The sequence below is a fragment of the Pterocles gutturalis genome, unplaced genomic scaffold (genome assembly GCF_000699245.1).
Source record: "Pterocles gutturalis isolate BGI_N339 unplaced genomic scaffold, ASM69924v1 scaffold4600, whole genome shotgun sequence".
Classification (NCBI taxonomy): domain Eukaryota; kingdom Metazoa; phylum Chordata; class Aves; order Pterocliformes; family Pteroclidae; genus Pterocles; species Pterocles gutturalis.
This window is the reverse complement of record NW_010145694.1, coordinates 20,533-34,713: the sequence shown is the minus strand read 5'-3', so window position 1 is coordinate 34,713 and position 14,181 is coordinate 20,533. Positions and strand designations below refer to the sequence as shown.

Sequence of the window (14,181 nt, the reverse complement as noted above, 5' to 3'; positions counted from 1 at the left end):
CAGCTTAACAAGAATCAGTGTTAACAGGCCACTCTTAATTGGAATCTTGGGCTTTTCAGGACGTCTTTCACCACTTAAAAAGTGGGTTGTGAAAACAAGTACCAGGACAGAATTAAAAGATTTGTGGAATATCTGCAGCTACTCTTACAAGTACCATGGCCAGGCTTGACAGCCACTTGAAGCAGCATATTCACATACACTCCCAGCAGAAGGAAAATGACTTTTTGGCTGTTCAGGAGTGAAATATATTGCAACAGCACACAATAAACTCATCAAAACAGCCTTTCTAATAGAGCTAACAGTGACAATCAAGTGCTTGGCAAGAGTTACGTATTATGCTTTGTAAATAAGGCAATAATTCTGCAGAGGCACAAGAGAATTCCCACAAACTCAAAACACAGGCATCATAAAGAATGAGCCTAATAAACAGAACACATAGAGAGGGGGGGTCTTGAAAGAAGTGAGGAGGCCTGTTCAAGAACGATGAAGTCCCCAGCAAATAATTTCATGGGTATTTGACAAAAGGAAACACAACAATTAACACCAAACTAGTTCTAAACCCCTAGAACTCTTCACTGTGACCAACAATAATTCATGGCTAAAACCAGAGGTCCAATTTTCAACACTGAGTCAAGTACCAAGGAAAATCGTGCAGACAGCGTATCTGGTGACAGGCAATATGCATGCAGAACAGGAGATCTCTGCACAAGTACGAGAAGTTGCTATAGTACCCAGGAAATTAGCGTGAGGACCTGATACATGGCTTCTAGAGTCTCCGACAGCCAGGGCCCGGTAACAATGCCTCCCTTGATAGAAACATTCTTATACCTGAGATTTCATCTGTGCAGCCTTTTCTGGGTCAACTGCCAGGACGTGCTGGTAATGGCGGATGGTGTGCAGACGGTCCTTGTTCTCAGCACGAACATAGCGCTTCAGAGCTTGCAGGATGCGGTGGGGCTGCAGGATGTGAGGAGGGGAAGAGTTCAGATCCATTTGATTCAAATAAAATTCACAGCTGAAATACAGCACTTCAGATGTAAGCCTGCTCAGTTACTGGACAGATCAATCACCTGCACTAACCTCTCAGATATTTTCTTTTTAAAGTAAGTCTGACTCAGAACACTACGCCTTACGAACACTAAACAAAGCCGAGGGTTTTTTAACCAGGCAGAAAGTAAATTGAGTGAATTCGGAGACCCATTGCTATGTCTTCAACACAAACTGCCACGATAGAAAACGCTTTTCTGGGAACCTATTCCCAGCTTCTGCGCCAGCACCATTCCCACCTTCCACCCTACCCAATGTTACCCTCTCATCAAAACTGGTTGCAAAGAAACTCACCCGTGGCGGGTCAGCCTGCAGGGCAGCCAGGTAGTTCTCCAGAGCGATCCGACGGCGATCATTCAACATGGCTTCAACGCGAGCCAGGTGAGTTTCCACAAGCTGCTGCTTCTCACTTGCTGCCTCTTTCTCCAGAGATTTAACCATCGCCTGGAAGTGCTGGAATAAAGAAAGGAGTTGGTATGAAATGCGGCGTATGTGTCAGGGTCACCTACCGTCTGTCACGTAACTCCTCAGAGCAAGTGGAGCCCGGCACACTGCGTGTCCGAGGCATTTACAGCAGCGGAGAAGGGCGCTGACAGATGTTGATGCAGATTTCATCTTTGCAAATTCAATAGTGACAATCTACCTTCCAAACTTCCCTCACAACCCATTTCTAAAGTCTGAAAAGGGCACATGCCCTTGCAGACAGAGATCACATTGAAGCTGGGAGATCCAGACTGTACTGAACGAATGACACAGTGTTAACTCTTTTCCTCAACCCTGCCATCTGGAAATAGGACAGATCCCTTCAGCTTAGAGCCATTCATCTGAATTTGCAAGAGTTTACAAAGCTTACATAGGGGATTTTTCCTCAGCACGCCTTCAGATCAAATCTCTACATATTCTCTTAGATATTCTTGTATCTCCAAATGAGCCAGAAAAGTCCATTAAGCATTGTTATGTTTCAACAGAGATGATGGAAAACTTTTGGACTTACAGTGGCTTACGTTAAAAAAATGTAGAGAGAAAACTAGGTTCCAGGATAAAATCCACAGTGGGCTTAAAAGCTGGAGTCAAGTCAGTCACGTAGTTGCATCTTTGTTTAAGGGAACTGCATAAAGCTGTCACTGCCAGAAGAGCCTGCCTCTAACAATCCCATACTGAGAATATCCCTGATTAACTTCACAGTCTAACTGAACTCTCCTCATAAGGCAGAAGACTGGCATTTTGGCAGCAAACCAGCTTTATCTGCTGCCTAAGTGGTTTTCACTAAGTCTGCCCGAACAGGAAATGTGTGTCCAGAGTCAGGGCCAACCCCAACTGGGCTGTGAGGCCACTGGTTAGTGCAAAACAGGCCAAAGGTCTGAAGTTACAATTTGGCTCTGCTGTTGGTACGCTTGAGGGGTGACATAGCTTCCTCCTACTGGGCTTGGGAAAGGACCTGGCACAGTATCGGATCATCTCCAGCTTTCAGAACAAAGCACACAATTGAATCAAATCTCTTCTAAAAGGCAGCTGTTGACAGAACAGGAAAGCTGTTCTTCCATCTCAGTCATCTTTTGGCTTTGAATATTAGCATCTCTCATTTAGTTTATTGAGAAGATGAAGGCCAAGCACCAGCAACTTTCCTCTTTAGGTCCTTCAACTCTTACCTGAATGAGAGTCTGTCTTTCTGCCTTGGGGAGGTTTACGGCTTGGTGTTCTGCTTCCTCCCATTCCTTTTTCACCTGGACAAGAAAAGGACAGAACACATCAACACGACACAAATTTACATCTGATCTTTGTGAGCTAATCCGCCTTCACAGGCAGATCCTTGTACAGCCCAGCTAAGCTTTGAAGGCACAAAAGAGCTGCTGTGGGGTTTGAACCTAGCACTTAAACCCTTTGAGCAGCAAGCCAAGTGTCCCCAGTGATTCCTCTCCCCCAACACTGCAGAAATGAAAACCTAACTGCCACTGCGTGGTCATGTTGCAAGAAACACACAGAGGGTTGGCAACTGGAAAGGAAGCCAGTTCACCATCAATCTATCCAGTAAAACACACACAGCAACTACGCAGTGCAGCACAAATAAGTGAAGCTCACCCGGTCCATGCGGTTGTGGTGTCTGACCTCCAGCTGCTCCTTCGCCTTCTGGAAGCGGGCATGTTCGTTATCATCAGCAGGGGTTTCAAAATAGACATCCACATCATCCGTTGGCACTGCAAAGAGAGGGTAAGGATAAGGGGAGGCTAGGAAAACTGTGATCCTGGGCTGCAAAGGGCAGGTAGGGAGAGGAACCTCCACACCTGCATAATCAACAATCTGGCAGGCTGAGTTTACTGAACCGCCACCTACCAAGAGGCCGTTTTGGTTTGTTTAAGCTGCCAAATTACTGCATGACATCAGTTAGCTACATCATCCCAAGAACACAGTAATGCGCTGCGGCAACCAGCACCTGTTTGGTCTTCCCATTATTTCTGAGACAAGCATTAAGCTCCAGCAACAGAATGCCTTGGATTGCAGAATACAGACCCTGTTTTCTCTTCCCTTTCACATTGGCTTTGGATAGTTTAAATGACATTTCGTGCATTAGCTGTTTGCTGACAAGCTGGCTCCAGACATCATTAATATGATTAGGGAGCCTGACAATAAATCTGCACAAAACACCGCCCAATATTTTACACTTCAAACCTACCTTCCCTACCAGATGCACCACACAGGACTAACAGGTAACGATATTAGACAAGACAGCAACAGAAAGAGGCTCAGTGTGACAAATTGGCTTGTCCAATAAGCTGGACAGTTTGTATCTTTAGGACATTCAAATCCAACAAGGGGAGAAATAAAATTTCAGAACTGGCAATTTCATGCACCTGCAAAATCCACACCAGGAGCTCTGTACTCTATACACTGCAGTTCAGGAAATGCTGACCACAGTTTCTGTGCTACAGTTGTAGAAATTACACATCCCAGCGCCCTTTCTGAACGGATCTACGGCAAATATCATGCACTCTGGTGTTGTCCTTTAGCAGAGGGAGGGCAGAAAGGGAAAGTTAAGGCAGCCTTTCAATCATTTTAGTAATTCTGGTGGGAAAAAACCTCCAACACATCACTGAAAGACAGCACGCTTCAGAAAAAAACATGCACCTCGGAGTTTAGCATGCACCTGAATCCACAAACCTGTACTCTAACTAGGCAAGGAGTGAAGAAGGGGAAACAAATTGCTGAGTGCAAGGGCCAACGTCAGACCAGCACTGTATTCTGGGCCTGCTCATGGCATTTCTGAACCAGGCTTGGACACAGAGAACTCTGTTTCCAGCCTCAAATCCCTCTCTAACAGGACAAAGTTTTGTACAAAAAGCTCCTGACATCCGCATCTTTTATTTCACCACTTCAGTTAGATCAGCCCAATCTAAAGCACTTGCATGAAGCCCATTTTGTAAACAGGATTATGGCTGTATAGTCAGACTGCCAAGCCCCAGATAACACAAAAAGCCTTTCAAAAGGTTTTAATGGTAGCTGAAGTGGAAGTGCTGGAGTTCGACAATAAGATTAATAAGGAGGTTAAAATGTTTTTGGTAGTTTTATCATCTGACATAAAAGCCAGTTGAAATCAGTGCCAAAAACCTCAAGCTCTCAAAAATGCAAGGACTGAGTCATGATTTATATTTCAAACCATGCTGAAAGTGGGAATCTGAATTCTGTACTACTTCTCTGACATCTTCCCAAAATACAATAGCAAGAAAACACCTACAACTGGGAGAATGGCAAATAGCAGCCTGCTTTTCAGGATCCACTGGCCAAACATATGCACAGTGACGCGCCGGGGGAAAGCAAGTGCTTTCTTCCATATATTTAAAGGAAAAAACGCCAGTTATGCAAACAGGCAAGCTATGTGTTTTCACAAGAGGTCAGAGACAGCCCCTGGTCCCTGCCATAGATCTGGAAGAGGACAACTAAGCCCTTAGCAAGAGCCACAAGCCAATGGTGAGCACAGACAGCATACGTTGAGAGGCCCTTTCACCAGCAAAGTTCAACCTAAGGACCTCGAGAAGCGGAGACGAGAGGAGACTGCTGCAAAAGGACAGACAGAACTGCTGCAGACACCAGAACCAAAAGGATGAGCTACACACGGATCCTCTCTTGACCTAGGCAAGGAGGAGGAGACACCAAACGCCAGACAGACAGTGGCGAGCTGCAAAAGGGCCAGTGGGAGGCAGGACTTACTCATCTTTTTACAAACAGCCATACAATACTCCTCTGACTCAAAATTGTTCCTGTTGCCTCCGCAGCCTCCATATATAAAGCGAACGCACTTTCTCTTGTTAGGGTCGAAGTACCAACGAGGCATCACAGCCCGGCAGGGCCCTGTCATCGCCTCCTGGGAGCAGACAGCTGTGTGGAGACGGGTTAAAACATGAGCTAGTGAGGAACACAGGCCTTGCCGAGCGACTTACACAAAGCAGTGGCAGCTCTAGTTCACACCTTCTTCTGGGGCACACTAGCACTGGCCTCAGCATCGCTACTTCACCGACCAAAGGAGCTAGAGGCTGAAACAGCAAGGATTTATTTTGCTGAAGCCACAGCGTTATGCCTCAGGTGTCCCACTGGTAGAACCTCCACTGTATAAAACCAACATGATGGAAAGAAAACCCATTAGGGCTGCTTAAAGCATTCAAAATGTCCTGTTCCGCTGCAGTCTGCCTGGATAGACACTCCACATCTTAAAGGTGAGGTATAAGAGCAAGTGAAAAGGCAGGCTAAGCAAAAGGAACACAATCACCATGGCAATCTCAGCCGCTAGGCTTTTAAGTTTTGAAACATCTATACACCAAACACTGAGATTCCAGGTAGCCAAGGCACATGGATTGCTTCACAATAAGCAGGCAATATAAGCAGCTGGGTTATTTTGAGGCAAAAGAACAGATACTGTCTATAATTTAAAAACTGCTCACGGTACTTTGGGGAAAAAAAGACTATGAACCCCCCAAAACAGACTTCCCAATTCTGTTTCAATACCTGCAGATCTGTAACAGTCCTGTATATGTATGAGCTAAGCCTTGCTTCAGCAAGTGAAATTATCTGCAGCATGCTGGCATGTTACCAAAAAGATGCAAGAACCGCTGGCAATGATTCAGTAATCTGTAGCTAATTGAATTTCATTCCCTCTCCCTTCCTCCTTCCTCTGCAGACGCTTCCACATGTAAAGTACAGGACATCGTCTAACACTGAGGCACCACACAACAAGCAGACGCCCGCTGCAATGGCACCCACCACTTAACAAAAGCTACCGCAAGTACAGTGTATCTTACTACCGCAGTGAGTATACATTACTCATATAATAAAATTGAGCCAACTGTGTTTGCTGTCTTTCTTTCATGAAAGACAAGGGTTTATGCAAAGGCTACTTAAGCAGCCCCAAGTTACCTTCCTCGACCTTAAAATGGCCAGATGGCACCTTCATGCCACCTCCGCAGACTAGGGCCCACTGCTTTCAGCCTCCTTTTTGTAAACTGGTAGAAAACATCAAATCCAAGATGACCCCCAACTAGGATTTTAAATTCAGAGTGTACCCCAAATGCCTCTCTAAGATTTTCCTGAATTAGCCTATGCAGATATGGTTTTCCGACTCAACACTGCACCTTCATGAAGGTGCTCGTTTGACGTGCCAAACACTGGGCTTTCTGCCAGCAGAACTGCTGTTTATCTGGAAACATATGGCCCATGCTCTAGAGAGTTAATTTCAACACTCGAAACATAAGCATCATCAGCTTTCCTCTGTTTGCTAACTTATCTGGCAAATAAAACTTCCGAGTGGCATTTATTGACTTGATCAAAAACCCATCACCAGTGACAGCCAACAAGAACACTCTCAAGGAAGCAAGAGGCCTGTAGGCTAGAACGTGTCTTACATTTCATGTCGCTGCTGACTTCTTTTTCGGAAACAGCCTTGTCGTTGCTGGGCTCTGTGGGGGTCTCTTCATTGTAATCATCAACTTTGTAGCTATCGTAATAGTAATCACGGTCTTCCACCACATCCTCCTCCTCTTCCTCTTCTTCATCCTCATCTTCCTCCACAGCCGTTCCTGTGAAGTCTTCTACACCTGCCTCTGTAGGGAACTCACTGAAGGAACACAGTAAGTTAGGAGGTCAAGTTCCAGTGAATCCCTTTGCAGCCAGCTTTTGATGTACCAGAATAACAACTCTCTTTTCATCTGTTCTAGAAACGCTAGAGATGGGAAAATAAATGTATCAACTACTGATCAGCCCATCAACAGCCGCAACAGGACTTTCCTCGTTACAGACACACCTGCTAGTACAGGCAGACCTCTCCGTGCCTCTGGCTTAGGGGGGTTTCCTTGCATTTCCTCATCAGTTTCTTTTCAGTAAGTGAAAGTCTATCATATTTGGGGGAGGTACGTACTGTGGCAATCACTCTTTTTGACTGTCTAAGGATGAAGGGAGGGGGGCCGGTTCGCTCCTCCAGAAACAGGAGCACCACAAAGCCCTCTGTCCTTCTGCAGGGGTTTTTCAAGCTCAGGACACTGCTTTGGGAAATTCAAAGCACAGAAATTCTCTCAATCCTCACCACAAGGGAGTCGCTGCGTGAACCAGGTAACAGCAACTTCACATACAGAACTGTTAACATCTACGCCAGTGAGAACCCTACCTTTTATAAACGTCATAGTCTTCATCCTCATCTTCATCCTCTTCCTCTTTGGACAGAGCCTCATCCACCACCTTTGTCTGAGGACAGCACACATATTCTGTTCCGTGGAACTGGTCTACTCCGCAGGGCAGCAGCATGCCGTAACTGTGCAGGATCATCCCTTCTGTCAGGCAGGCCTGGAAGAGAAGCCCGTGTATGTCAGTTCAGCATCACGCTCTTGCTTTGGATAAAGCTAATGCTTGCCTATCAGAGATCCCAAGGATGCTACCAATGGTCTAAATTTTACAGCAAAAAGACAACGGCAACGCATGACCCACGTTTGAATGCTGAAGGAAAATGAATTTGAAACTTGTCGCTTAAGCAAAATACCCAGAAAAGTCTCAGACTCAGAGCCCTGCAGCACTTCTTCGTGTTAACATAGCAAACGCTCCCCAGCCCCTCACTTGTCAGCCCGGCTAAGTTCAGGAAAAATAACTTGATGCTTTGTGCCAACTCAAGGGAGAGAGTACTTAAAAGAAACACAACTGTTTGCTTTTCTGGGCTGGCCATTTCATTACACTTTACCTATTAAACTTTACACTGGAGTAAGTGAATAATCGCTCAAATGGACTTTATGTCAAGATTATTTTACCATGCCATAGATGAAAATCAATCAGATAATTCAAGAAAAAGCCAAATGCAAACTGTGATTAGACTTTATGTCTACACACTTCTCTTGAGCTAAGGAAATACACGGTTTTCTGGTGCCCCAGAAAAGTATGAAGCAAGAAGGACTTTATTATGTACATCAGAACCCTTCTGTACTTCTGTTTGTAACATCACAGATGTAAAATGAGCCAAATATTTCTGGAAAAGTTCTTTAGCTACGTTGAAAGCAAGTGATTTTTAAATTTGCTAGACATTAGCGAGTTTGTCCTCAATTAAAAGGTGATTCCTCTAGCACAGCTTTATTTAAACAGGTTTTTGCTCCCAGGATGTTAAAAATCCATTACATTGCTGTTTCCACAATATAGAGAACTCGGATGTTTCATCATGATCTTGTTTTTCTTTCCCCCTGTTGAAAAGGGTGTGCAGAGAATCTCTAACATTTTTGCTAGTCAGATTAAAAAAAAACCCCAACAAAACACAAAAAACCCATGGGCTAGATTTATTCTGAGAAGATAATCCATCTCTTATGTAAAACCTCCACTAATCAGTCACAGTGAAACTCGGATTGTCCCCAGGCAAGCACTCCCAACCAAATTCCCAGCAGCAGCAGGTACATTTATGCAAAATGTGCAAAAAAACCAGGAAAAAACCTATGACCAGTGGAGCTCTCTACCCTGGAAAGAAGGATGACGAGCCACTGGTTAAAGTAATATCCTAGAGACTTTATTTCAATTCCTACCTCCATCCTAGAGTATGATCTTGGGCAAGCTACTTAGGACAGCTTTTCAGGACTGAAGAATAACTCAGACAGTTACATGGGTTTTTTAGGTTACTTGAGTACTTACAAATTTATTTTTTTTTCATTGATCTCTGCCTCAGTCCATAGACTGCAGCATGGGAATAACAAACCCCAGAAACAAACACTGTTATGCTCCAATACGACAAGCAGCTACCTCTTTTGCCACAGTGTGCCAGTGCTGATGGCTTTCACACACATCCATCCGCTCCTTGTGGAAGAATCGGCACTTCTCTGGAACCAGCAGGACATCGCTCACAAACTCACCCACTGAAAAACAGAAACGTCCATAGGTCATGTCCAACTCCCAACAGAAAGCAAAGCAGATATCAGAGCCCCACCAAAGCACCCTTCGTTGCAAGTGCCTTAAAGGTTTGGTATATTCTTAACAGGGACAGGCCAGATCAGCAGCTACCTATGTAAATTCACAGAAAAACAGAGCCTCAGAGTTTCCAAGCTAAAAACAGGAGTAGGGGCTGACCACTGAAACATTCTGCAAATCCTAAGGCTGAACTGAAGGCAAAGTTTACAATGCTTGTTAATGAACACTAGCTGATGGAACAGACAGAATTGACTGAAGAGACTTCACCCAAATCTTTGAAAAGATTGCATCTGATACAGAAGCTTTCAAACCACTAAATCACCCCCTTCTAAACGAGCTGCATCATACCAGAGCTAGTCCATGCTGTCTGGTGCTGTAACAGCCTGGAAATTTTTACGTGCCACAAGTGTTATCTATGCTGTCAGTATCTGGGCCTCTGGGTAAGTCTTGTTTGGTTTTGCTTTGTTTTAAACAGTTTCCAGATGGTTTGATTCAGGATCAACTGCTGCACATTCCCTGACCCGCAGGGTCCTAACCAAAACACAAAACCAGAGTAGAACCAGAGTCAGCACATACCCTGCATTCCAACATTTAGATAACCACAGCCTCACCAGGGGGACTAAATTTTGGCACCAGACTTTTGCTTTTGAGGAAGGAGGGAGAGAGATAATCAGTCTGCTCTGCAGACTCTGTATTAGTTGGACTTAAAAAGCTATTTAGCCTAAATTTCAACCACAGCTCAGTTTGGTACCAACACGTCAAGTATCAGAACTTTCTGTTCTTTGTCCAGAAGTCCTAATAAACACCACCTCTGGAATCCAAAACGTTAAGTTGTCTCAGAGTTGAGATTTTTCTTCCTTACCTGCAGATTTATACGGCACATCCAGCAATTTTAAAACAAGGATTTGTCCACACAACCTTCGACATTATGATTTTAATATAAATTATAATATCTTGCACAATTTTTTTTGCAGTCCCTTAGTACAGATACCAAAAGCTCATGGACACTTCTCCTATGCACTATACACAAGTCAAGTAGAGTTTAGGGACAGATTGTCTGATGACAATTGCAAGATAATGCAATCAACTAGCATTCATCAGCCCTTTTAAATTGGGTAAATTTTGAATTAATAGACACAACAGAGAACACCGCTGTCAAAGAGGAAAGAGCCCTTCCCTTTCCAGATCAGAGCAGGCGTAAGAGGTGTTTCCATGCCACCTAACAGCCTGGCCAGAACTGTCAGCAGTTTGTCTCTTCACACCTCACCAGGCTCAGCCCTGCTCCCATCATCCCACTGTTACCTTTATTTACAGTTCAGTGAGAGCACTAATGGCTTCTCCTCTTCCCCCCTTCTCCACCTTTGAAATACAAAAGAGCTTTCATTGGCGGGGGGAGGCAGGAGAAAGTTAAACAGGGTATGATAGCAAGATCCTACCTCAAGATAGTCTGGGCATTAATGTAGCAAGGAAGACACAAGAAGGAATGGGAATAAAAAAACATAGTTTGACTACAATCAAAAAGTCATATGCACCCCGGAGAAACACATCATCCATTTACAACAAGCAGTGTGCGGACTGCTAAAGGCAACGAGAAGGTATTTTACACACACATGGACTACTGACTATCCTGAGATACAGACATAAAATATGAAAACTACTTCCCACTGAACACTCCCAGCAACCAGACTCTCCGAGATCGCACAAGATTTCTTGCAAAACGAGTCTTTTCCAATGGATAACTGGGAAGAGATTCAGCCAGCTGAGACTAAGCTTACTACTAAGAACTCATGCAGTGCAGGACAGTGTCAGGCACAACGTACGGGTCAAAAGCCGCAAGGTAAACAAGCTAAATGTGTTCCCTGATTCAAGTGGGTGGATAGATTCTGGAAAGCACCGTGAAATCCATCACAGTTCATCTCATATTCTTTCACAGTTCAAAGTGGGGACGTGGGATACAGCTGCAAGGAGCAGGGCCTCTTCGAAACAGCAAAGTTTAAATATAGTCATTGAAATAGAATGGAGATCTCTTGCCAAGACCAAAGCAGGAAGCCTGAACACACTGAGCATTTAAGTCTCCAAGGCAACAAAATATTAAGGCTTCACAAAAATGGGATCAGAGCATTAAATCGCAATGTCTTTGTGATTCTCAGATACAATAGCCTTCAGGTTTTTATGGCAGTTGCAGAGAGAACAGGGATTTCTTTTTCACGCCAGGCACCATTATTCCACCACAGCTGTTATCAAGCTGTTGATCTGTTCAAGAAAGGCAGAGTTCCATCTTGTGGAAATAAAAACCTTTAAGTGGAAGCTGGACGTGGAAGTGGCAACCTGACCTGAGAGAAGCCGTGTAAACTCAGTTGTTGTCTCTGTAAGAAGCCAGGAGGCAATTCTTTGCTCCTCCCACAAGAATGCACGAACACATCACACCACGCACTCACCCAGGCACTTGTAGGGCACGACAATATGAGTGTGGTCTTTGCACTGTTTCTTCCCTCTCTTGCACCAGCTGTCGATGCTGACAGGTTGATTGGCTTCCACAACATTTGTAATCTGAAGGTCTGGATACATCTGTTTAACAAGACACAAAGATAGGTTTTTTTTCTCCAGGAAGGACAAACAATGTGCAGAGTGGCTCCTAACCAGAACTAGCGAGGCCGATTTTCTACACAAGAACAAGTTCAGATTTGCACATGGACACGCATTCTCTTCTGGATCAAGCTTACAACAGCTGAAGACGTAAAAAAGCCCCCAGCTGTTTGTCACACAGGGCTTGAGAAACAGAATGTGTCATTGCTTCTTCGTAGCTGGAGGAACTCAGGTCAGGGGCAAGAGCCTTCATCGGCTGAGGTGTTTGGCTTTGCATGGTAGCAGAGCAGAAGTATTTATCTGTTCTATTCTGTCTGGTGCCGGATGATACCCTCTGGAAGAGGGCAATCACCAACACATAGGGTTTAGTAACATCTTCAGACTCTCTCGTCATTTGTCAAGCTCTTATGCAGTTACCTCCTCAGGTTTCCTGCTCCGTTTATGATGTATGAATATGATCCCTATGTCCTGCTCAAGTTCTCAAGTCCAGACACTGACTTATATTTAGGCTTCCGCTACATGAATCAAATGTAGCCCCAGTTATATCAGCCTTGTAAAACAGGTTTAAATATTTTCCAGTCCAGATATGGTGCATTTTATCACTTTCCCATTTTAAAAAAAACACCCCTAGTGGTATTTTAATGCCTGTCACCTCAGAGGAGCAATTAAAGACACTTGTCAAGGCCAACACACTACGGTGTATCTGGAGCACACTGAAAGGAGATTACGTTTTTTACAATGAAGCATGAGTAAAATACTATCAGCGTTTTCATGAAAATATTTTTCTAATATTCTGGCAGATCTGAACACATCATGGAGAACAGCACAGCCACATTCCCAATAGAATAGGTGTCAGGTTCCAGTTTGCACAGACATGGAGCAGATGTGGTTAACTGGCTCAGAGGTAGAACATTTGGAGAAACCCCTGCAAAGCCAAACACCGATACCGCTCTGACTTACAGACAGAGGACCTTCTGTGGCAGCATAGCCTGATCAAAATCAGAGGTGGCTCCTAAATCTCCCTGCAGTGTCCTCCCTGCTCTTCCAGGGCAGTAACACAGCAAGACAGCTCAGGGAACTGAGCTAGTCAAATGCAAGTTAGTCTCCTGTAGGGTTAATTTGCTACTGACCGGCTAAATTGGAATCCAATCCCCCAGCAGCAGTGAAGATTCAAGATCACACAGAAAAACTCACCTCCTGGCAGTACTGCAGAATCTCTTCCTTTCTTCCAAAGCAACTCTTGGTTCCGGAAGTGTCAGGTTCCCATTTCCCAGTCTGGATATTCACATGCATATTTAGCTTCCCACAGAACATGGCAATTTGAGGCTCTGCCACCGCAAACCCTGTCCCAGCATTGGCTGCGAGTGCCTGTGAAGACAAAGAAAGAAACAAAATATGTTGATTGCTTTCTCTGATCGAAAGTAGAACAACCCAAAGAACCAGAAAGGCTCTGGCATCTTCTCAGACAGCTCCTGCCTCATCCAGAACATCGGTGGAGTCTTGCTTATTTCATAACCATACTCCTGAAAGCTGGTGAGCCCACACCAAGTTTTGACCAGCAAAGTGTTTGTTTTTCCAAATTCTGTTTCTATTATTGCAACAACAGCTTACCAAAAACAAAACCAAGAGTAATTCACACTTAAAGGCTGTGCCCACAAATGCTAAGACAGCTGTCTGAAAAACATAAACCGATCTTTGAAGATAAATAACTAAAACCACCAACGTTTGACAGAAACAGCTCTGTGAGGTTACACACAAAGCGAGTATTGCTACTACTAATAAAATAACGACTTCCCACTGCATGAAGCCTGCTCAGAGTTTGAAGCCATGTGTTTCTCCCAAAATCTTCAAATATTTAGGACAGAAACACCTCAGGTTCCTGCCCAAACATACAAGATGATTTCTGCTGAATCAGAAGCAACATAGCTGCTGCAACCAGCTCCTCCAAGCCTGCTGTCTCTCATTCGGTGCACTCGCCTGGTTTCTGATGCGTATTCTGGGCACTTCCCACCCTGCACCAGCAGACAAAAAACCGACAACCCAGACCCACATTCGGGTCAAACTGCAGAGCGATCAATGAAAACAAGGTCAGGTTCCCTTTCTGAAATCTTGCTGGCTGACCAAAGAAAGAAAAAG

General features: G+C 44.5%; 1 protein-coding gene across 1 annotated transcript in view; it reads right to left on the bottom strand.

The window, feature by feature from the left end:
- Positions 1 to 13,410, bottom strand: part of APLP2 (amyloid beta (A4) precursor-like protein 2) — a 22,727-nt gene extending 9,317 nt beyond the window's left edge. The window contains exons 1-10 of the mRNA XM_010085454.1: positions 13,240 to 13,410; positions 11,898 to 12,027; positions 9,295 to 9,407; positions 7,694 to 7,869; positions 6,936 to 7,147; positions 5,251 to 5,418; positions 3,127 to 3,242; positions 2,697 to 2,771; positions 1,342 to 1,500; positions 829 to 957 (exon numbers count right to left, since the gene is read on the bottom strand). Of these exons, the coding sequence (XP_010083756.1) occupies positions 829 to 957; positions 1,342 to 1,500; positions 2,697 to 2,771; positions 3,127 to 3,242; positions 5,251 to 5,418; positions 6,936 to 7,147; positions 7,694 to 7,869; positions 9,295 to 9,407; positions 11,898 to 12,027; positions 13,240 to 13,359 (1,398 nt within the window). The 5' untranslated portion in view covers positions 13,360 to 13,410. The remainder of the gene's footprint in view (positions 1 to 828; positions 958 to 1,341; positions 1,501 to 2,696; positions 2,772 to 3,126; positions 3,243 to 5,250; positions 5,419 to 6,935; positions 7,148 to 7,693; positions 7,870 to 9,294; positions 9,408 to 11,897; positions 12,028 to 13,239) is intronic.
- Positions 13,411 to 14,181: the final 771 nt, after the last annotated feature.